At 37.6% G+C, this 22,620-nt stretch overlaps 1 protein-coding gene across 2 annotated transcripts; it reads left to right on the top strand.

The window, feature by feature from the left end:
* The first annotated feature begins 1,364 nt into the window (after positions 1 to 1,364).
* On the top strand, positions 1,365 to 20,193 carry RCN2 (reticulocalbin 2). 2 transcript variants are annotated; one of them, XM_059058936.2, is made up of 7 exons: positions 1,365 to 1,914; positions 2,298 to 2,403; positions 5,202 to 5,398; positions 12,817 to 12,930; positions 16,145 to 16,241; positions 17,110 to 17,252; positions 17,783 to 20,193. In XM_059058936.2, exons 1-7 carry the CDS (start codon positions 1,747 to 1,749, stop codon positions 17,933 to 17,935), a joined length of 978 nt encoding a protein of 325 aa, XP_058914919.1. In that variant the 5' UTR covers positions 1,365 to 1,746; the 3' UTR covers positions 17,936 to 20,193. The 2 variants fall into 2 exon arrangements, with proteins under 2 accessions (XP_058914919.1, XP_058914917.1); XM_059058934.2 differs by having other exon boundaries at positions 1,552 to 1,914; positions 17,113 to 17,252; positions 17,783 to 19,470.
* Positions 20,194 to 22,620: the final 2,427 nt, after the last annotated feature.

Raw genomic sequence — 22,620 nt, 5'->3', positions numbered from 1 at the left:
ACACAATCATTTTCCTACAGGTGAAAAAAATAGGCCCAAGGAAGGAAAGGAGCCTGTTTAGGTGCTGAGGGAAGACAGAACCCAGACATTCTGATGCTCAGACATTTATGCCATTCACTCCAACAGCACCTCTTTAGATATCATTAGATCTCCTTTGCCCCAAAGCCTCCATCTGGGGAGACCTTGAGTTCAGAAGAACTTCCATAATATCTTGTATCCTACCCTTTGTAATTGGAATCACATCAGGAGCTGGTCAAATTTTACCTTGTGCTTATTGGAGAACAATACGTGCAAAGCTGAGTTGTGACATTAGTCCTTCTTTTTTCACAGACTGCCTCAAAGCCCAGAACTAAAGTTAAAATTTAAATGTGATAAAAGTTTTTCTTTTCTTTTTTGTTTTTTAATTGTTTGTTTTAGAGAAATCAACCCTGAAATGTTGCCTATATTTACACTCTGAAACTTAAAACTTTATTCTGTGCTGATCTTTATAACACTGGAAAGATCCCACTGAACTTACTCTTTGTTCTCTAAACTTTTCAATGGTCTCTGATTAAAAAAATAAAATTCCAGCCTGACCCAGGAAATTTGTCCAATCTGTGCCCATTCAGTTTTTCAGTTTGGAGCAGAATTCTTGCACCCAATCCAAATAGAGACTGTGAGAAGTGAGAGGACCCAGAAAGTCTTTTCTTCTGTGTGAAAAGGCCTGATCTTAAGTGGACCAATCAATGAAAGAAAAGGGCTCAAGCTGCAGCCTACAAATTACTTTGAGTTTAGTGTGCTTGGGATGAGGTGCAGAAATCACATAGAACTGTAGGTAGACATGGAATAAAAACCATGTGCACATGCATTCTATCTGCAAAGGATTTCCTAGGTACTTACTAAACTATTCCTTTTGCGCAACCATCTTTTGCTTTTCTAGCAGCATGATGTAAGCTTACATTTCTTGAACACTTTACCATATGTGCCAGGTACTGTTCTAAACGCATATTATTTTAATTTAATCTTCACAATAAACCTGTAAGGTAGTCTTATTACTATGTTCATTTTATAAATGAGCAAACAGGTTTTCAAAGGCCAAATAACTTGGCGAAGTTCACAGAACTTGTATGTCACGAAACTGAGTATCACATACAAACATCTGGCTTAAGTACTTGGGCTCGTTCGTCTTTCTCTGGTCAAATAAATAAGTAGTGATACATTAAAGACTAGGAAAAACAAAGATTTTCCTAGGTACTGTATTATTTTCACCCAAATCTCCAGCCTTTCTTATTGATGGAAACCGGGTCGGACACACGGAGTGGACGAGGGCTTCTGGTAGAACGAGGCTGACAGAAAGAGACAGGGCGGGGGTGGGGTGGGGGCGTGTCTTTTGGAGGGCGTCGTGGCGCAAGGAAAGCCTCCCCCGGGGGTCTCCCGTCCCGGCCCCGACCGCCAACCTCCTGTAGCCTCTGGGCCCGCAGCAGACCGCCACATCGCCGCGGCCCGGCCCCAACGCCGTGCGGTCCAATCATCGGCGCGGCCTGGCGCCCCGCCCCTCCGCCGGGGCTATATAGGCCTCGGCCTGGCCTGCTGCATCACCGCAGTTGTCGCTTGGGCTTCAGCCAGTGATCAGCCGAGGAACGGAGGCCACGGCCCTGTCCGCGTTCCGTTCCACCCTCCCCACGTACCCCGCGCCGCCTCTCTGCGGCCGCCCGCTGAGCGCCGCCGCCGGCCTGGGCCCGCTCCCGCCTCCCTCCTCACCTCTCTATGTGTCCGCGTCTGGCCGGCGCGATGCGGCTGGGCCCGAGGCCCGCCACGCTGGGGCTGCTCCTGCTGTGCGCCGCGGCAGCCGGCGCCGGGGATGCCGAGGAGTTGCACTACCCACAGGGCGAGCACCGCGCCGACTACGACCGCGAGGCGCTGCTGGGCGGCCAGGTGAGGCGGCCAGGCCGGGGGCTGGGAGGGCCGGGCCTCGCAGCGCGGCTGCCGCGGGCTTTGTCCCGGGACAAAGGGGGCGGCAGGGCGAGGCCTGGCCGGGGCAGCCTGACAATGGGGGCCGGGAGGGGCGCAGCTCACTCTCCAGTGGACCCCGGGGACTGTAAGGCTGAGAAAGTAGCGCGGCCCAGGAGCTGGATCCCTTCTACCTTCCCTACAAGGGGCAGGATCACTGAGGGTGTGTAGGGGGCAGGGGCCTTGGAGAGCAGGTGTGGGTCACCCCAAAAACCCTCGGCAAGGGTAGCTCTATTTTTCTCCACCATTTTGCCCTCCTGATAGTAATGCTTGACCCCCCTCCCCTGTATATCGCTTACCCCCCAAAGGAAGAAGTCGATGAATATGTTAAACTCACCCCCGAAGAGCAACACAAAAGACTGAAGTCAGTCATAAAGAAAATTGACTTGGACTCAGATGGCTTTCTCACCGAAAGTAAGGACGTCCTACACAACTAACAATGGAGACATCCCTTTGTAGGAGACAGAAATACAAACATTTAAGCAGGGGGTCTGTTGAGTGTAGATTGCTAGTGTTCCAACCAATTACAGGTACTGTGTGAGAGGGAAAAAAGGACATGGTGAGTAGGTTTTATACCTGGAAATCTTTAGACATAGGATACCAACTAACACTCAGTGCTTTCTCCAGTAATATATAAACATCAATCACCCTACATGGTATGTGCAAGTCATACCTAGAGCAAACGCCCTGCTCCTCACGCGACTTTTTATCAATATCAACATGATTCACTTTAGAGAAACATGCTAAAAACCTTCTTAAGGCATTAAGTGGTTTATTGCTCTTTTGATATATGCTTCATTAGAATCTTAACAACTTGCTTCTTTTTATAAGCAAGTAGAAAAGGACCTGTTGCGTGTGAATTATGTTTATCACAAATTATTATAACTGGTAGAGGCCTTAGAATCATTATGTCCACCTCGTTTTGTAAGGATGAAGAAACTGAAGCCCAGAGGCATAAGTACCTTGCTCCAATGAGTGGCAAAGTCAGGATTTGAACCCATATCTCCCGCACTTAATTCAGTCTTTAATATCCTTCACTTAAAAAAACAAAGAAACAGGGCTTCCCTGGTGGCACAGTGGTTGAGAGTCCGCCTGCCGATGCAGGGGACACGGGTTCGTGCCCCGGTCTGAGAAGATCCCACATGCCGCGGAGCAACTAAGCCCGTGAGCCATGGCCGCTAGGCCTGCGCGTCCGGAGCCTGTGCTCCACAACGGGAGAGGCCACAACAGTGAGAGGCCCGCGTACCGCAAAAAAAAAAAAAAACCAAAGAAACAAACAAACAAAAAAACAAAGTGAGTGGTCTTAGGTAGATTCTAGAGCCAGAAATGAAATGCACAGATTCTTAAAAGAATATTCCAAATAAATTGCTGTGCATCTGCCTCACCTCATTGCTTAATTCATGTGATGAACCCGATCAACTTTCCAAGTTGATCCTCAACAAAAATTCAAGAGCCGTTTTCTTATAACTCTTATTTGAATGCTGCGCAGCATCTGAAGAATGAAGTTGCTGGAGAGAGAATTATAAGCTGATTGGTAAATTCAAGATGTGTTGTCAATGAAGTATTCACATTGGTGCCCTCAGGAATATTAAGGTTTTGTTCCTTGTACTTAAAACAAACAACAGAACCTTTAGACTAATTATCCAATAAGAATAGGTCATCTTTGGTTACACTAGAGAGCACATAAAACAAGTTGATTTTGAAGACTTGGTGCTATTTATCTGTAAGGGCCTCCATGTGTTCAAATATTTAATAGTAATCTTTTTAAAAAGTTTAAAATTAAAAGGAACTTCGTCCAAATCTTCATTTTATAGATGAGAAAACAAAACCTAGAGAGGGTAAACTTATTCCTACGGCAGAGCTGAAGTATGAACCCCTGTTTCTGACCTCTGTTTCATTCTGTATTCTGTTAAGCCATGATGATCATTCTACTTGAGGACCATTCAGGGAATTTTGCTTATTTGCACTTTAAGGGCCAGGAGGACTCACGTTCTTGAGAGACAGCTAAGTTCAGTTTGGGCTTTGAAGCCAAACATGGGTTTGAATCTATACTCTGCTACTTACTAGCTGTGAGTCCTCAATTCCTAACCTCAATTTCCTGAACTGTAAAACAATTATTATAATTGCCTTGTTTTGAAGATTAGAGACAAAGTATATAGAGGACCTGATATATAATAATTGTTCAATACATGGTTGCCATAATTATTCTGCCCTGATTTAGAGTTTCAGGAGAGACAAAGTGTCTTTACTTTTCTATTCACCTGACCTCCCCCAAACCAATAGAGGAGTACCACTCTTTAAACCAAATGGTATATTATCTTTAAACCAAATGGGTACTCTTGCTTCCTTGCAAATATTCATGTTTTTCTTCCCCACCCCCTTTTTTTCTATAATGCAGTATAGTAAATATCTCTATGATAGATTTTTAAAAGTTGATCTGAAAATGCACATTTGCTATTTAGAAACTTTTCCCCTGTGTCTTCAGGTACCCAGTTAAGACAGATAACTATTACAAGAAGGGCATAAATCATAATTGCTACCCATAACTTTGTTAAAATTTCCTCCAGATGCTTTATGACATAGTTAAAGGGAATGTACTGTAACAATATTTCTCAAACTTCAGTCACTTGAGTACATTTTTCACAATTTAGGCCCTATTTACTTATCTATATTCCCTTAATATAGTCTTGATTCAACTCAATGTAAGATGTATTTTAAAGGAAAACTTTATATTATTTTCATAAATGAAGAACACTTTTTCCAATACATATTAAAATAAATGGGTAGTTACTCAAATATTTGTGCTTCCTGAGAGATCTGTGATAATTAGCAAAAGTTATCTGCAGTTTTTTGGATAATATGTTTTAAAAGTCAAGTGCTATTTTGGCCAGTTGGTAGTTTATTTAATAAATACTTGTTGAGCCAGGTGCTTTCTAGGCATTTGGAGTACCTCAATGAACAAAACATACCAAAACTCTCTGTACTCAAAGAGCTTACATTCCGTGTAGATCACATATTATAACATTCTTAAGACTCCAAACAGCTCTCCCCGCCTCCTACTCCTATTTCTATGAATACAACTAGGCCAGTTCTCACTCACTATTTATATACACTAAAGTTTTTTTTCCTTTTAAAGAATGTTTAGAAATCCTCATTCCTTTTAAGTATCAGAATAACTATCATATTCATTGTGTTCTGGGAAATTCTCATAGGTGAACTCAGTTCATGGATTCAAATGTCTTTTAAACATTATGCTATGCAAGAAGCGAAACAACAGTTTGTTGAATATGATAAAAACAGTGATGGTAGTGTGTCGTGGGATGAATACAATATTCAGATGTATGATCGTGTAATCGACTTTGATGAGAACACTGCTCTGGATGATGCAGAAGAGGAGTCTTTTAGGCAGGTGAGTACATGTGCACAAGCTTTTGATCATATCAGTTCACTTTACCTTCCTGCATGAGTGAGCACAAGAGGCCTGAGGTCATAGATTGATTGCTTTGTTCTCTAGGCAATCACCTGTTTCACTTCAGTAGTCATTTTGATGGTTTTCCTTTCTAGCCAGATTTAGGACTCTTATTCTGGACTACTTCAGTTATCCTTGCATCTGTATTTCTCAGCTGCATCATTTGTCCTCATTTACAGGGTTTTTTTTTAGTGTTACTTTGAATATGTACCACAATATTTTATTTTTTTTGTTATTGAACAGTTGGTTTTATTATCATATTTATTAAGAAGACTATAGAAGCCTATTCCCATTTTTTTTTTTTTTTTTTTTTTTTTTTTTTTTTTTTGCGGTACGCGGGCCTCCTACTTTTGTGGCCTCTCCCATTGCGGAGCACAGGCTCCGGACGCGCAGGCTCAGCGGCCATGGCTCACGGGCCCAGCCGCTCTGCGGCATGTGGGATCTTCCCAGACCGGGGCACGAACCCGCATATCCCCTGCATCGGCAGGCGGACTCTCAACCACTGCGCCACCAGGGAAGCCCGCCTATTCCCATTTTTAAGCACATAGTTTTATATAAAATAACTGTAAACGTTTTTTAAATTGTGGTAAGGTACACATAACAAAATTTACATTTTAACTATTTTTAAGTATGCCGTTCAGTTTAGTACATTCACATTGTTAGGCAACCACCACTCGACTTTCTGTCTCTGAATTCAACTATTCAGCATACCTCGTATAAGTGAAATCATAACATTTGTGTGTGTGTGTGTGTGTGTGTGACTAGCTTATTTAACTTAATGTTCTCAAGGTTCATCCATGTTGTAGTATGTGTCGGAATTTCCTTTTAAAGACAATAATATTCCATTATATGTATATATCACATTTTGTTTATCCATTCATCAATCAATGGACAGTTGAGTTGCTTCAACTTTTTGGCTATCGTGAGTAATGTTGCTATGAACGTGGGTGTACAAATATGTCTTCATGACCCTGCCTTTAATTCTTTTGGATATATATCCAGAAGTGGAATTGCTAGATCATATGGTAATTCTATTTTTAATTTTCTGAGGAACTGCAATACTGTCTTCTATAGTGGCTGCACCATTTAAAATAACTTACTTTTGAAGATTCAGTATCACTATGAGTTCTGTTGTGTCTCATTGTTTAATTTGTTGAAATATATTTCTTAAGCAGAGTTGAGGAAGACAATATTTAGGAATCAGTAGGAACTTTTAAAGACTTTTTACTTAGTAATTAGCAGGAGCTTTTTAAGACAAATTACTATAAGCTTGAGAAATTACTATTTCAAATACTTTTGTATTTCAGAGGTAATTTTAAAGACTTTTTTTTTTTTTTTTTTTTTTTTTTTGCGGTATGCGGGCCTCTCACTGCTGTGGCCTCTCCCGCCGCGGAGCACAGGCTCCGGACGCACAGGCCCAGCGGCCATGGCTCACCGGCCCAGCCGCTCCGCGGCACGTGGGATCCTCCCAGACCAGGGCACGAACCCGTGTCTCCTGCATCGGCAGGCGGACTCTCAACCACTGCGCCACCAGGGAAGCCCTAAAGACTTTTTTTTAAAAGAGTATTTTGTATGTGGAAAAAATAAAACCAAACACCTTGTTGCAAATGTTGCGTCCCAAAATATTAATCAAGGGTGCTTGGAAAACATTTGAGGCTCTTCTCTTCCTTAACTTACCTATCCCATTATTAGTATCTACCTTTTAGTTTTTACCATGGCCATATTTTATCAGTATATATGCTATTTTTTAGAACTATATTGTCCACTTGAACTCTATAGACCATCACTAACTCAAAATTGGTTGTTTCTCTGCTAATGATTATGCATATGCTATGCATATACCACTAGTGTGGAGGTTAAGAGCTCGAGCTTTGGAGACAGTCTGCTTGGCTTCACATTCAGGCATACCACTTAACAGTGGTGCAGCTTTAGGTTAAGTCAGACCTCCTTATGCCTCAGTTTCCTCATATCTAAAAATGGAAATGATAATAGTATGGAGAAACAGTAATAAATATTGATAGTAGCAGTTGGACTGGTAAGCTCTTCTGTGTTGATTTGAAATACTGTTGAAGAAAGCATGTGTGATTCACATGTTTATCTTTAATATTTATATACAATCAGCTTTTGAAAGTTGTTTAAGCATTTGTTAACTATATCAGCTTTAGATTAGTTAGGATTTAATATATAGGGGAAAAATGTCTTTGCTCCTTTTTTTCTCCTTATTTGGGTCTTCATCTTACAAAGAATGAAGAGTGCAAATCAGTCTTTTCACTACTTAGTGCTAAAGAGAAAACAAATGATAATAATGAGATCTGGGATTTGTCTACTAGTTATTCTCCTTTACTATAGGAATTAACTCATCTTAAAAGCATCATTCGCATTCCAAGACTTTTCTAAAACCAAACCATGGTATGATATTATGACTTCCCTGCCAGAGAATAATACAGAAGTTAAATACAGTATTTTAAAATCTTACTAGAATTAGATTCTATCCTTTTTTTTTTTCCACTCAAAAGATTCAATTAGCATCCCATCAAAAATAAGAAACGTGTGTGGTTTTTAAAATCTGTATTCTTTTGGGAGTTGGGGGTGTGGGACGAAATAATACATGATGTTGAGAAGAAAATCTTCACTTTGAAGAGGTACATGACTTGGTAATATAAAGTATTTATGAACAGTTTTTCTTTTAAAAAATGTCTGGTTCTAATGCTATGTTCCCCACCCAGGTACTCAGTACATGTTGATTATAAGACTCTACTTTTAAAGAATGAATTAGATGGACCTTAATAGCCTAAAGGAATTTATGGATCCCTAAAATGAGCACTTAGCAATGGGAGTCCTAATGGTTACTCTTTGACAACACAAGAATATGTCTCTACATGAAGTTCTATTTATAATACTTTATTAGAATTTGATATATATAGATATAACCCACTAAAAGTGGATGTGGGGTGTAAAGATGAACCCAGACACAGCTGCATTATTATTCAAAATAAAAAATCAAGGATGAAGAATGAATCTGTCTTAATCGAAGTAACAGACTAAACATTATACCATAACATAATCATAAGAAGTAATTGGATATCTAAATAAAATATTTCTATATGGAAGCCTAATTTTAAAAAAATCAATTTGATACCTGAATTTTATCTTATTTTTGATGTTTCTTATAGAGAATAGAGATAGCCTGGAATAATGACCCTCTCAGGCTGTGAAATGTCTGAAAAAGCATTTCTTGATGATCTGATGAACAAGTATAGTCAGCACTTTTAAGCAGGATAATTAAAGTTTGAGGACCAACCTGGCAGAAGCTCAATTGCTCTAACTTCTAAAGCCAGCTGCTGAATGTGCATGTATAAGCAGTATTTATTTATGTAAGATATTATCTTGCATGTGGCTAATCAGAATAAGACCTAGACTTTTTTTCTGGTATCACAGTTTATATGTTTCCTCATGTAAAATTTTTAGTCTACCAAAAGGTGGCAGTTTTGTTCTTCACAAGTTTCTGTTACAATATAAAATAAACGAGTATGGTAGTTTCTATCTTTTTACTACTGTGTATAGTACTTCCTACTCTCCACTAGAACACAAGGTTTTTATACAGAAGAAAAAAGTGTTGAGGTTTTATGAAACTGATAGTCTTTTGTTGTTCTCTTTTAGAAATTTGCCACTTTGAAAAAAGTCTTTCAGTGTATTGGCTTCTTTAATATGAGTCTCTCTTAAATTGTGTTCCTCAAATGACTAAAACTTTTAAAACTCACATTATTTCATTTTATTTTTAAAACTGAGAAACGTAAACCAGAAAATACCTTTTTTTTTTTTTTTTAAAGAAATCTTAGCTGTTGAAAGAGATCCTTTCTTTCCATAGGCAAATTTGGCCAAATTCCTCTCCCTCTGCTGAACCATGGACCTTTTTGCTCTGAATTGAAGGGTTCTTTCATAAGGAAATCTAAGCACTTAGTATTTTGAATAGTGATTTATTCAAAAAGAACTAGATTGACTCAACAAAGTACCTCAAGTTCTTATTTTTCTACTTTTCCCCATGTTAAACCTGAACATAACATGTAAATTACTTGGTCTAGTTATTTAAAATTATGAAACATTAACTTAAAACAGCTATTTGGAAACAGTGTTTTCCCCCTGTCATGATTGAGTGGATATAACTGGCTAGTGGAATCTGGATGTTTAAAAGACAAATTCTTTAGGGAAAGAAATGAGCCTCTCCACTGTAAATCAATCATCGTAAAAGAACTAGTGTTTTAGTAAATGACTGCTACCTAACCTCTAGTATTCCAAAAAACCGAAAAGAGTATTTCTTTTCAACAGTGAATCACATAAATTAAAAGCTTCTAAAATATTTGAAATTGTACTTTTTCAAAAATATGCAGTTTAATACACATAAGTTTATAGAAAGTTATTCCCAGAAATTCTCAAAATAGAATTTATGCTGGATTAGCAATATGCCACTATTGGCTTCCAAGGCTCTTAATCACAGAATTACCTTTGAGAAATTCATTAAAAGCAGCCTTGTCCCTAATAGCTGCTACTTCTTGATTTCCTATCAGAGTGTACTTGGGGGAAAAAAAAGGAAGATGGGTGTGAGAAAGTAGAAAAGGGTATGATTATTTAACCTCGACCTGAAGATAGGCCCTTTTCAGCTTTTGATGTGTTTTATCTTGACATACAGAATTAGCACTGTAAAGAGCCTACAAAGAGTAGACTTCCAAATATTATGTACATTTATCAAAAGTATTCTCATTAAAGGACTGTTTTTTGAAACCTGTTAACGTGTTTTTGAAAAGTCATTTTGAAGACCAGAAATAGTTAGAAATAGACATTACCAAGAATTAATACATAGTCTAAATTTATTGCTTTGGGGACATTAAAAAATTATTGAGATTGTTAAAGAAGATAGTATGTAGTACTGTAGAAAGAACAGGGAGGATCCAAGTTCAACATATTTTAGCTGTTTTTCTGACATCCCTTTCAATAAATCATTTTAATCTCAATTTTTCTATCAATAATAGTAATATATAACATTTATTTAATACTTAAGGTTTCTAATTGCTTGATAGGAATTCTCATCCCAATTGCTTAACAGAGATTTTTTTCTTATTTATTATAAATTGTTCAATTTATTTAAACTAAAAAAATAAAAAATAATAATAATAAAAAAAAAACAGTTCACCCATTTCTGTCACCTCCCCACCTCTGGCAACCACCAGTCTGTTCTCTGTATCTTGAGCTTGGTTTGGGGGGAATTTTTTGATTTTAGATTCCACATATAAGAGATCATACAGTATTTGTCTTTCTCTGACTGATTTCACTTAGCATAATGCCCTCAAGGTACATCCATATTGTCTCAAATGGCAAGATTTTATTCTTTTTTATGGCTGAGTAATAAGTCCCCTACATTCAAATGAGTTCCATTCGTAAGTCCGATTTGTTCGTTAAATCCAACAAAGTTAGCCTGTGTACCCAACTAACACAATCGGCTATATAGTATTGTACTGTAATAGGTTTATAATACTTTTCACACAAATAATACATAAACACAAACAACATTTTAAATCTTACAGTACAGTGCCTTGAAAAGTACAGTAGTACAGTACAACAGCTGGCATACATACAGGGGCTGGCACCGAGTGAACAGGCAAGAAGAGTTACTGGAGGAGGGAGAGGAGGTAGGAGATGGTAGAGCTGAAGGATCGTCAGCAATAGGAGATGGAGGGCAAGCTGCAATTTCACGCACGACTGACGCTGATGGCACAGGTTCGGGTTCCTTGCTGGATTCAATTCTATCTACCGTCCTGAAAAAACTATCCAGTGATATCTGGGTAGTAGCTCTTTCTTTCTTGTCATAGATAACACGGTAGCACTGGATTGCAATCTGAACAGCTACTGCAACCTTCGTGTACCATTCTATGTTTGCGTCCTGTGCCTCGAAAAGTAACAGTGCCTCCTCAAACAAAGAAAATCCTCTTGCCATTTCCTGTGTGGTGAATCTCTTCAGTTCTTTAGTTACTACTTCTTTTTGTCTCTCTTCATCCTTTCTCTGGGCCTCCAATTCCATCTTTTTGCCTCGTTCCACTCTCAATTATTTTCACTTTTGTTTCTATTGTTATCGCTTGGTGCTTCTTAGAAGTACCAGCTACATTACCACTGCTTTTATGCTTGCTTCCGGACATCCTGGGCTTGAAATAAAGATACTGTACTGCTGTACTCTATACAGTACTGTACAGTAAAGTACACAAAAGCACAACCACTTGTAGAGGATGCACGCACGTGACAATGTATGCCTGTCATGTAAACTAACTTACATGATTGGACATATGAATGCATGTTTGCATCTTTGAAAATTCGCAGCTTAAAGGTTCGTATATGGGGGACTTACTGTATATAATTTCTTTATCCATTTATCCATCAGTGGATATAGATTGTTTCTATATATTGGCTACTGTAAATAATGCTGCAGTGAACATAGAGGCTCGTATATCTTTTTGAGTTAGTGTTTTCATTTTCTTTGGATAAGTACCCAGAAGTGGAATTCCTGGATCAGATGGTACTTCTATTTTTAATTTTTTGAGGAATCTCCATACTGTTTTCCGTAGTAGCTGCATCAATTTACATTCCCACCAACAGTGCACAAGAGTTCTCTTTTCTCCATATCCTTACCAACACCTGTTATTTCTTGTCTTTTTTGTAACAGCCAGGTGTGATATCTCATTGTGGTTTTGATTTGCATTTCCCTGACGATTTATGATGTTGAGCATCTTTTCACTTACCTGTTGGCCATCTGTATGTATTTGGAAAATGTCTATTCAGATCTGCCCATTTTTTTAGTTGGATTGTTTGGGTTTTTTTCTATTGAGTTGTACAAGTTTTTTATATATTTTGGATATCAGCCCCTTATCATATATATGATTTGCAAATATTTTCTCCCATTCAGTAGCTTTTATTTTATTGATGGTTTCTTTTGCTGTGCAGAAGCATTTTAGTTTGATGTAGTCCCACTTGTTTAATTTTGCTTTTGTTGCTTTTGGTGTCAGATTATCCCAGTTGTATAGGTGAGGAGACCAGAGAGGTTAAGCAATTTGCCCTAAGTAATAAGCTAGTGAGTGGCATTGGTGGAATTCATATCTGAGTTTCTCTGACTCTAGAGCCTGTGTCTCTGTACTGCTTCTAATAAATGTTTGTTATTTGCCCAACTTACCTTCAGAGGGATGATGTAAAGATAAAATATGATAATGGGTATAAATGTACTTTAGATTTCACATAGTTGTATTTTTTGAAGTATTTTTAATGATGTTATGGTATGGATGAGACCTTTAAACGTGTTCAATATTTAATTTTCAAAGCTTCATTTAAAGGACAAGAAGCGATTTGAAAAAGCTAACCAGGATTCAGGTCCTGGTTTGAATCTTGAAGAATTTATTGCTTTTGAGCATCCTGAAGAAGTTGATTACATGACGGTAAGGAAGAAACATTTCAAGATGACTATTGAATGAGCAAAACTTTAAAACTTGCTTTTACAAAGTAATTAAAATGAATTGTATGGCAAACAGAATTTTGGGAGATAGGAAGATCTAAAGTTTTCCCTGCTTAAGAGAAGTGGGAAGAAGGAGGTTTTCTGGTGGGGTGGGGTGGGGTGTGCTTATTGGGAGGAAGAAGGTAAGGAATGAGTTTTCTTTAATCTCTGTAACATATATGAGCATCAGTCTTTCCCTGGCTAGTTTCTGTTTCATAACCACATTATCTTCAGTGCCTTCCTTGTCTTTTTGTAGTTTTCCGACTTTCCTCTGGTTTTTCAGTATTAGTAACACTAGAACTTCCTATTTAGTTTACAGCATCACTTGTGAAAACTTTTGGTCTGGGAAAATGTATCACATTTGGATCCCTTTTCATAGGGTGTGTGGGGGTAGGGTGGGGGGTACAGCTGCTAATGATGTTTTTTTTGCAACTTTAGGCATAATGAGTCCTCTCATCCCTTTAGTGCTTAAAAGAAGTACCAGCTCTTCAAAATTTTGTTGGACTCTAGGTTTAATTTAACACTGATTAAGTTCCTCCTATGACTTGATAAGCTTCTTGAGAACAGAAACTATCGTATTGGAGGGTGAAGATTAATATAAGACATGGCTTTTAAAAAATAGGCTAAACATTTATATTGAGGTCTGTTGCCTGGCATCAGCCTCTAGCCATGTGGCTTAGTTGCCTGGACATTTCAGGGAGGGAAGATGTAGCTTTTTGTTTAATGGGTCATGGTCAGATGCTGCTACCTTGTTAGCCAGGCTGCACATATGTTTTTCATGACCTAGTTTAAGAACATTGGCACAATTTGTTTAATTAGGGCCAATTAGGGCCAAAAATTGAGCCCTAGCATGGTAGGCAGAGGAAGTTGGATCTTGATTACTTGGGGAATAAGGAACAGTTGAAGACTGAGGACGGAAATGACCAGTGAAAGCAATGAAATAATTTAGTCATTATATGTTATGGCCCTGGAATACAAGATGGCAATGGAATGAATTAGACTTGACCAACATTTTGAAGAAAGCATAGACAGGAATGTTACCTGACTAAGCACGGGAAGGGAGGGGGGCAGGAGTCAGAGGTGACTGTGAGGTTTCGGGCTTGTGTAACAATGAAAGCCCATTGCAGAATAGGGTGTGTCAGTATGGGGAAGTATGTTCTTTGTGCTGAGTTGGCCTTGATGGCAGCATATAAGGTGTGTGACCATAAATTTGTGTCTCATTCAGAACAGCTTCATTAATTCCTATTTACCTTAATTGTTTTTGTGTATCCCTTTTTCCCTTTAAGGGTATATTTGATATAGGAAAAGGCAGGAGTACAAGATCAACTAAGTGATTCTACTTTGGATTAAAATTTGGAATTTAAAGTTATTTTCATTCATGTAGTTCCAAAAATTATTTTAACCAAGGCAACATTATTGAAATAAGTCTATTGTTTCCCAAGAGGATTACTTGAATGGAGGAATAATCATTTTGATCAGTGATTCTTTTACTGGGTCACAGACTCCTTTAAAAAATATGATGCAAGCTATGTACTGTGTCCCAGAAAAATCCTATGTATGTCCATGCTCATACACATAAAGTATTGGATTATAATTTCAAGAGATTCTCAGATCCACTCTCTAAAACCAATCTTTGGATATCCAGGTTAAGATCCCCTGGTTTCTATATATAAAATCTGTAATATTTGATTTAAAAGAAATGCCAACAACTTGTATTTAAGTGTTATTTCATACAGATGTAGATAAAGCCCCTGGGTTTGACTAGAATGGTAGACTTTTGAGAACATATTTCATTATATTTGTGATGCTAGAATCCACATTGAAAGGTATTTGGGTGACAGTAGGTAATGATGAAAGGAGAACAGTAAGGTATAACCTATGAGAGGAAAAGAAAAACCAGGATGGTGGCTAAAGAGTGCAGCAAAGTCATTAGGGACTTGAATGTTTTTAAAGGCATAGAAGAAGGAGCTGGTGGAAAGGAGATTGGAGCCTTGGGAGAAGCTGGAGTTAAGAGTGAAAGAAAGCACTCAAGAAATGGGGTAGTATGGGATCTAGGAAGACAGTTGAGGGCTTCACCCTAGAGAAGAGGGGGAGAGAGCTTTAACTGCTGAGATCAAAGGCCTAAAATTAGAGGAAAAGGCATATATAGAGGTAATTAAAGGTGAGGATGCAATGCTGGGAAACAAGGAAGCATTTCAGAAGACTTGCACCATGTTTAGAAAAACAGGAGGGTCTTTGTCAAGAGTGTATTGGAGAGAGTTAGGGTAAGGCCCAAGGAAAATAGAGGTTTCAAAAAACAGCTGTAGAGTGTATGTTAGGGAAAGTGAGGCAGAGATAGACTTCCAAGCTGCAGTAAGAGCCCACCAAAATGGCAAGAAATTAATTTACAAGGACTAGGTTCTATTTTTGTATCTTTCTCTGATTCTGGAATAAAGGAGAGAGTGAAGTGAGTCTGATGTACTAGATGGGGATTGGCATAATAAGAAGAGGGTACAAGGGGATATAGGAATGTAATAAGGGAAGTACTGAAGCAGCTGGCCATTAAACAGGTCATCTTGGGTCAAGTATAACGAGAAACGGTGTGATCTCTGGGTCAAAGGGGAGTGGCTGGTAAGAAGCCTTGGTTAGCGTGAGAAACAGATTTGGGAGCAGTCTGGTGTGGATAGGGTAGATTGGTAGAAGAGGAAGCAGGGATGTTGAGGTTTTATAGGGGACTGCTCCATTTCAGGTCTGGGGGTAGAGCAGCAGCTCTATTCAAAGACATCTAAGACAAAGGTTATTTGGGTGTTGTTAATAGATTTGAGGGAAAGTGGAATTAAAGAACACAAAGGTAGTAAGATATGTCATTCTTCAGAAGGAGGGTAACGTGCAGAAAATAGGAGTGTGAGTTTAGTGCCGAGGTTGTTCAGGAGGGTGAAGTGGAGTGCTCAATAATAGAAACTTAAGGATGTTGAATTTTAAGCTACTTAATATTTGGGGTTTTATTCCTGCTTCTAAATTCCAATGTTTAGAAAAATTGTCTTGCAAGTATGGACAACCAAAATAATTATTCCTAAATAAGTTCTGTAATAGCATTGATTCAGATGGTGGTGGGATTGAAACTTTTGTGACTAATTTTTTTTTGTGTGTGTGTGTGTGTGTGAACGGACATGTAATAGGAATTTGTCATTCAAGAGGCTTTAGAAGAACATGACAAAAATGGTGATGGATTTGTTAGTTTGGAAGAATTTCTTGGTGACTACAGGCGGGACCCAAGTAAGTAGCTTGGGGATGTGTGGAAGGGGGGGTGGGAGAAGAAGAAAGAAATTGAAAGACAGTCTTGCTCATTGAGAGTTCTGTTTGACGGAGGAAAATGGAAGAACTGGTCCTGATTCCTCCTTGTTCTGCGAAGTTCAATAAAATACAAGGGAAACAAAGGGACTTAAAGCTTATCTGAGAATGCTGTTTTTACTCACTTTTAGTTCCACATCTAGATCCAAGCATTTTTCTTCCTTTTTAAACAAATACAAGGTAATCATCAATCCAAATGGGTGAGGAAGTAAAGGTTGGTATTTTTAAACAGACTTCTGTACCTTTGCATGTAGATCTTGAAAGAGAAGAAAATATAGAATCCTATAAATACTGGAGTAAGACTGGAAGGTGTCTTACTGAGTGTTTGAAATTTGAGGAGTTTTTAAATGCAGCTTTTTCTGAAAGCAGCTGTCTTCAGAATTGTTGCTTAAAAGCATCACTTATTGTGAATGTCACTTTAAAATTACACATGGCATTGCTTTGTAAGAGCACGCAGGAAGCTTTAGTCACATGATATACTTAAAAACATTACGTAGCTCAAACTTGGGAAAACTGTATCCGAACAAGTAGCAGCAGTTAACAAAATTACTAGTTTGTGATAATAAGCAACAATTTTAAAACTCTGAGTATTACCTTTGAAAATTGCTATAGAGTTTATACTTATTTCAGGACTTTTCAGTTAAGTACCTCTGTTTCTTTGGGCCTCCTTTATTTGGTAAGCTTTAAATTCATTTCCTTTATTCTTGGGGTATACCAAACTTCTTATTGGATACATGTGATATTCTTGTGTATGCATGTTTATGTTCTTGGGGTTTTTTTTTTAAATATTAAGCAGCAAATGAAGATCCAGAGTGGATACTCGTTGAGAAAGATAGATTCCTGAATGATTATGACAAAGATGCTGACGGCAGGCTTGATCCCCAAGAGCTATTGTCTTGGGTAGTACCCAATAATCAGGGCATTGCACAAGAAGAGGTAAGTGTTACAGAATTACTCTCTCATCCCCAAATTGGTGCTACTGATAGTAAAGGAAATTCAAAATCTTAAGCCAAAGAAAGAAGTAGTAGAGTTATTTATTTAGGAATAATGCATCGCTATTTCTTTATTTAAATCTATGATCTGTTTTAGATTATTTTAGATTTTCAAGGAGACAAAGAAGTTAAGATTGTATCATGTATTAATCTGATAGCACAATAGAATAATAAAAATTTGTATTTACCTATAGGGGCTCAAACTGAGTTATATTAATTTTGCTTTACTTTGAGATATCCTGAATTGGATTTGAGTTGGGAGGAGGCAGAACCCAGCAGAAATTAAGAAAGGAGGTAATGAGAGACACCATAGACAGACCTGGTCACAATGGTTAATATTTTTAGATACTTGGACAATAATGAGTACTTGGCATACCTGAATGGTTTTGACAAATCAAATCACATTAAAATGTGAACATCTTGCTGAAAATGCTTATTACACTTGACACCTTTTTGTTTTGTTTTATTTTAAAGGCTCTTCATCTAATTGATGAAATGGATTTGAACAGTGACAGAAAGCTGTCTGAAGCAGAGATTCTGGAGAACCAGGACTTGTTTCTTACCAGCGAAGCCACAGATTATGGCAGACAGCTTCATGATGAATATTTCTATCACGATGAGCTTTAATCCCTGGGTATATCTGAGTAGAGTACTGGCTCCTTTTATAGTTTGTTACCAGCTTTACTTTTGTGATAAAATGTTGATGTTATATTTTACATTCTTATGTCTTACCACAGTCAAGATTAATGTACATTAAAATTTTGGCCTTTTAGAATAAACGTAAAACAAAAACCTGATATTTATTTCAAAACGTATTGAAGAAATAAAACAATATTGTGCCATATGACAACATAGTCTTTCCTAAATATTCCATCTGTTTTAGTCCTGTATTATGGAATATTTGAGTTCTATTTCCATACTTGAAAAACTGGAGGATTCTAGAGATGGCTGAACAATATTATTTAAGTAGTATATGACTGAGCTATCAATTTTTGTTTTAAGTAGATTTAATTTGGGAACTGACAGAAGGACATTGTGTTTAGTTTTAGCATTTTTGTTTTAAAACCTTTAAAGGAACCTTAGAAGGACTTATGCCTCACATGTTAATGTTGAGAAGTTCTGCTTAATTTTAAAATGGTTTCTATAAAAGGTTTTATTGTATGAAATAGAACTTTATATTTTTGCATATGTATAGATAGTAATTATATTTAATGTGTAACTATAGCATTATGGTGTGTGGAATTTGACATTGTCCAGAACTCTTTTCTTTTTTTTTTGACTGATTAAAAATGAAATGTCCTATCTTTTTATATGTTTGTTTGTTTTTCTTTAATCTTTCAGGTAAACCTTGAATTTAGAAAAAGTTTTGTTGTATTATACATTACTTCACCTCATCCGTTCCTGTATTTTATTTGGGGAGTGAATGTTCTCAAAACTCTGTTAAATTATATGCTTGCTGCATATTCTTATTTTGCCTTTTTTCTTTCTAGATAAAAGAATCATATTATAATTGAATGTGCACCTGACACATTTCAGTTGCTATTGTGGCAAATGTAGTCTTGCTATTTGGGGCTAGAAATAATCATAAGAACTACACAGGTTGAAATCACCAGTAGAGCTGGTTAGTTATCAGCAGTAGAGCTCAATATCAGTCATACTGAAATTAAAATCATACTTGATAAGCATTTGTCCACACCTAAATGGTCAGTTTTAACCTTATTCAGGAAGTCAACTTATTACCTTTGTGGGGAGTAAGAAAAGTGAGAAGGTGAGAAATTCATTTTTTCATAGCTTTGACTCACAGCTAGTTTTTCTTTCTGTTTTCTTAAATTACTTTTATTTGTGGGTGAAGAGGTCAGCTATGCATTCTATTAATCTTTTTCCAGTCTAAAGTTGTCTCCTTTATAGCACACACAGCACTGGGGTCTCAGCCAGTCTTTATGAGTTATTAGAGAAAATCTGAAGCCCGTTTCTAATAGAATTAACTGCATCAGCTTACCTCTCTACTGCTCACACCTCTGCTGATGTGAGTCGCGAATGCAAATTGTAACCTCTCACACTTTAATGATAGCTTGTTTACCCTGGTATCTAAAGTACATGGTTTTCATTTTAACTTACACAATACCTGTCTGGCCTTTTAAGAATTAAAGATATACTATTATCACTCATCTGCCACTTGTCAGCCTTATTGAAGTTGGGATATTTGGAATAACCAATTTGATTAGCATGCTAACCATTTGTTTTTCCTCACTAGATTCTCCAAAATCTATACCAGCATTGTTAGATCATTGGATATGGCTTTTATTTTTAATCTTAATGAGTTAAGAGTTAGCATTCTACATTGTCTTGATTTCATGCAGATGTAAGAATTTTGGTGACATTATTAGCAGTAACCAATATCTGTACTCCTTTAGTTCCTGGCATAAAGAAAATTACACTTTCCAGCCCCCATGTGGGTGAGCAAGGGCTAATTCTGACCAGTTAAATGTGAGTAGAAGTAGTATGTGTCACTCCCAGACCAGGCCAGTGACAAACCTTTGCCATGGCGTTGTAGAGGATGCCTCACTTGAAATGGTGAAGCCACAAGATCAAAGTAGTCTTGATTTCTGAGTGACCACATGGAGGTCAGTTGGACCGTCAGTGGACTTTGCATGATCAAAAAATAGACTTTTATTATGTTAAGCTCCTAAGATTTTGGTGTGTTTTTTGTTTCTTTGTTTTTTAAACTACAGCAGAGCCCAGCCTATCCTTACTGAGTGAACATTTAGTATTAAACAATTGGCGTTTATAGGTATATGGAGAAGAATAATCATCTACTTGAATGGAATTTCTATATCTTCTGCTAATTCAAAATAGAAAAGTTTATTTTTTTTAATTATTTTTTTAAAAAATAAATAAATAAATGTATTTGGCTGTGTCGGGTCCTCCTTCTGTGCACAGGCTTTCTCTAGTTGCCGTGAGCGTTGCGGTGCACCGGCTTCTCATTGCAGTGGCCCCTTCCGTTGCGGAGCACGGCCTCCAGGCATGCAGGCCTCAGTTGTTGCTGCGCGCGGGCTTCAGTAGTTGTGGAGCACAGGCTCAGTTGCTCTGTGTCATGTGGGATTCTCCCGGACTAGGGCTCAAACCCGTGTCCCCTGCATTAGCAGGCGGATTCGCAACCACCGCGCCACCAGGGAAGTCCCTAGAAAAGTTTATTTTTAAGGCTTTTACTTGGATTTAAAGTTTAAATAAGCCTCTTTAAAAATAAAGCTTTATTTTTATTTTAATAGAATTAGGATAATTTGAATTTATTATGGAATGAGAGTAAGGATAGAATGAGGCTTTTTGAATAAGCTGATTCTGGCTGAAGGACTTAATTACTTCCATTGTTTGACTTCAGGTACTACTTCAAAATGGAAAAGTTGGCAGTATTTGCACAAATCAGTTCATATGTGGTTCTGATTGGGCAAATATACAGGACAGAAAATGACTTTCTAGTTTGTGGTATGAACTTAAAGGAAGCCAGGATATTCATAGTAAAAGCCATGATGTCATGTTTGCCTTACTTATTAGTTCTCTCCTTTGCAGTTTTGTTTTTTTTTTAAACAGACCTTATTTTTTGAGAAGTCTTAGATTCACAGCAAAATTGAGTAAAAATGTAGTTATTTCCCATAAGCTCTGCTCTTCGCATATGCACAGCCCCCTCCAGTATGAAAATCCTGCACCAGAGTGGTATATTTGTTACAATTGATGAGCCTACATTGACACATTATTATCACCCAAAGGCCACAGTTTACACTAGGATTCACTCTTGGCCTTGTACATTCTGTGGGTTTGGACAAATGTATAATGACAAATCCACCTTTATACAGAGTAGTTTCACTGCCCTAAAATCCTCTGTGCTCTGCCTTTATTCATTCCTCCTCCACCAAACCCCTGGCAAACACTAAACTTACTGTCTCCTTAGTTTTGCCTTTTCCAGAACATCGTGTAGTTGGAATTATACAATATATAGCACTTTAAGGTTACTTTGCAGTTTTGAATGTACACCATTGTTGCTCTAGGTTTTTGTGTTACCATATTTCCTTTTAAGTGAGAAATTTCTACTTTAACTTCCATAAGATCTTTTCAACTTTGGAAAATGATTTGGGAAAGCCAGTAAGAGTTGAATTTTTGAAACAAGTGTAACAACTAGTGTGCTTCATTTCAAAATTGAGTTTTTGTCAAATAAATATTTGGCCAGATTTCCTGGCTGCTATGAAATTTTTTACAACTGATACCAGTGAGTAGCTCAACTACTTAAGAGCCACCAGAACAGCTACTAAAATGTCTCAATTTGATTTGGAAAAAAAGACAATTCAAGTACAGAGGAAAACAAGTATGGTGAAATACCTAGAGTTCGCCATGTCTTTTTTTCAAACTAACTAAAAGTAGTTCATGAGCTGTCGAAAGTAAACCACTTGAATTTATAAAACTTTAAAAATGGTTAAAGAGATTTTTAAAAAATCACATAAGCCTTTAGTCTTGGTTTTATGTACCCTAAACGAAAAAAATCATCCTAGTTCAGTTTTCTGTTCTACGAAGATATTTTTCTTTTCTTCTGAGGCCAGGATCCAATGAACGGAAAGCATCACCCCTTCGCTGTGTAGTACCATTAGCAGTAATTGGTAACACAGGTAAAGAGACCATCTCACTACAAGGGATACACTAAAAGCATGAACAAAGGTGTATTTTTGTGCCAGCTGCTGGCCTGCCTGAATTGATGCTTTGTTGTTCCATCTAACAACAAATGACCTCATACAAGTGATTGATTTTTGTAAGAGTACTCTGTAATAAAAAACTTGATTATATTTAATTGTGGACTTGCCTTCGTGGTGGTAAGGAAAGGGAAGCTGGGCTAAGCTGAGGCTGAGCTGTGACTAGGCTGTTTACAGGTATTTCACCTCACCGGCATACAGCAATTAGTCTTCCATCTGTGCTCCTTAAGCCCTTCCACTTTTTAAACCCCAGCACCTCAGCAAAGCTCCTAACTCCCAAACAACCCACCAAAGCAAAACAGCAAATACTGCAAGCTTAGAGAAGGAAAGAGATGAGGGTGATTTGTATTAATGCCACTTTCCTGCTCAATTTAAAGAAATGATAAACATTTATTTATAAAATTTCCTGTATGACAAAGAGAAAAAGTATAACAGTTTATCTGGAAATCAATGTGTTATCCTCCCTTAAAGTTAAAAGAATGGAATGTAAGTTTCTTGAGGACTGCGGCTGTATCTCTATCATTGTGTTTCCAGTGCCCAGTATGTGATTAGCACATAGTAGATATTTACTGAATG

The sequence above is a fragment of the Kogia breviceps genome, chromosome 3 (genome assembly GCF_026419965.1).
Source record: "Kogia breviceps isolate mKogBre1 chromosome 3, mKogBre1 haplotype 1, whole genome shotgun sequence".
Lineage (NCBI taxonomy): Eukaryota > Metazoa > Chordata > Mammalia > Artiodactyla > Physeteridae > Kogia > Kogia breviceps.
The sequence above is the reverse complement of the archived record's forward strand: the minus strand, read 5'-3'. Positions and strand labels throughout refer to the sequence as shown.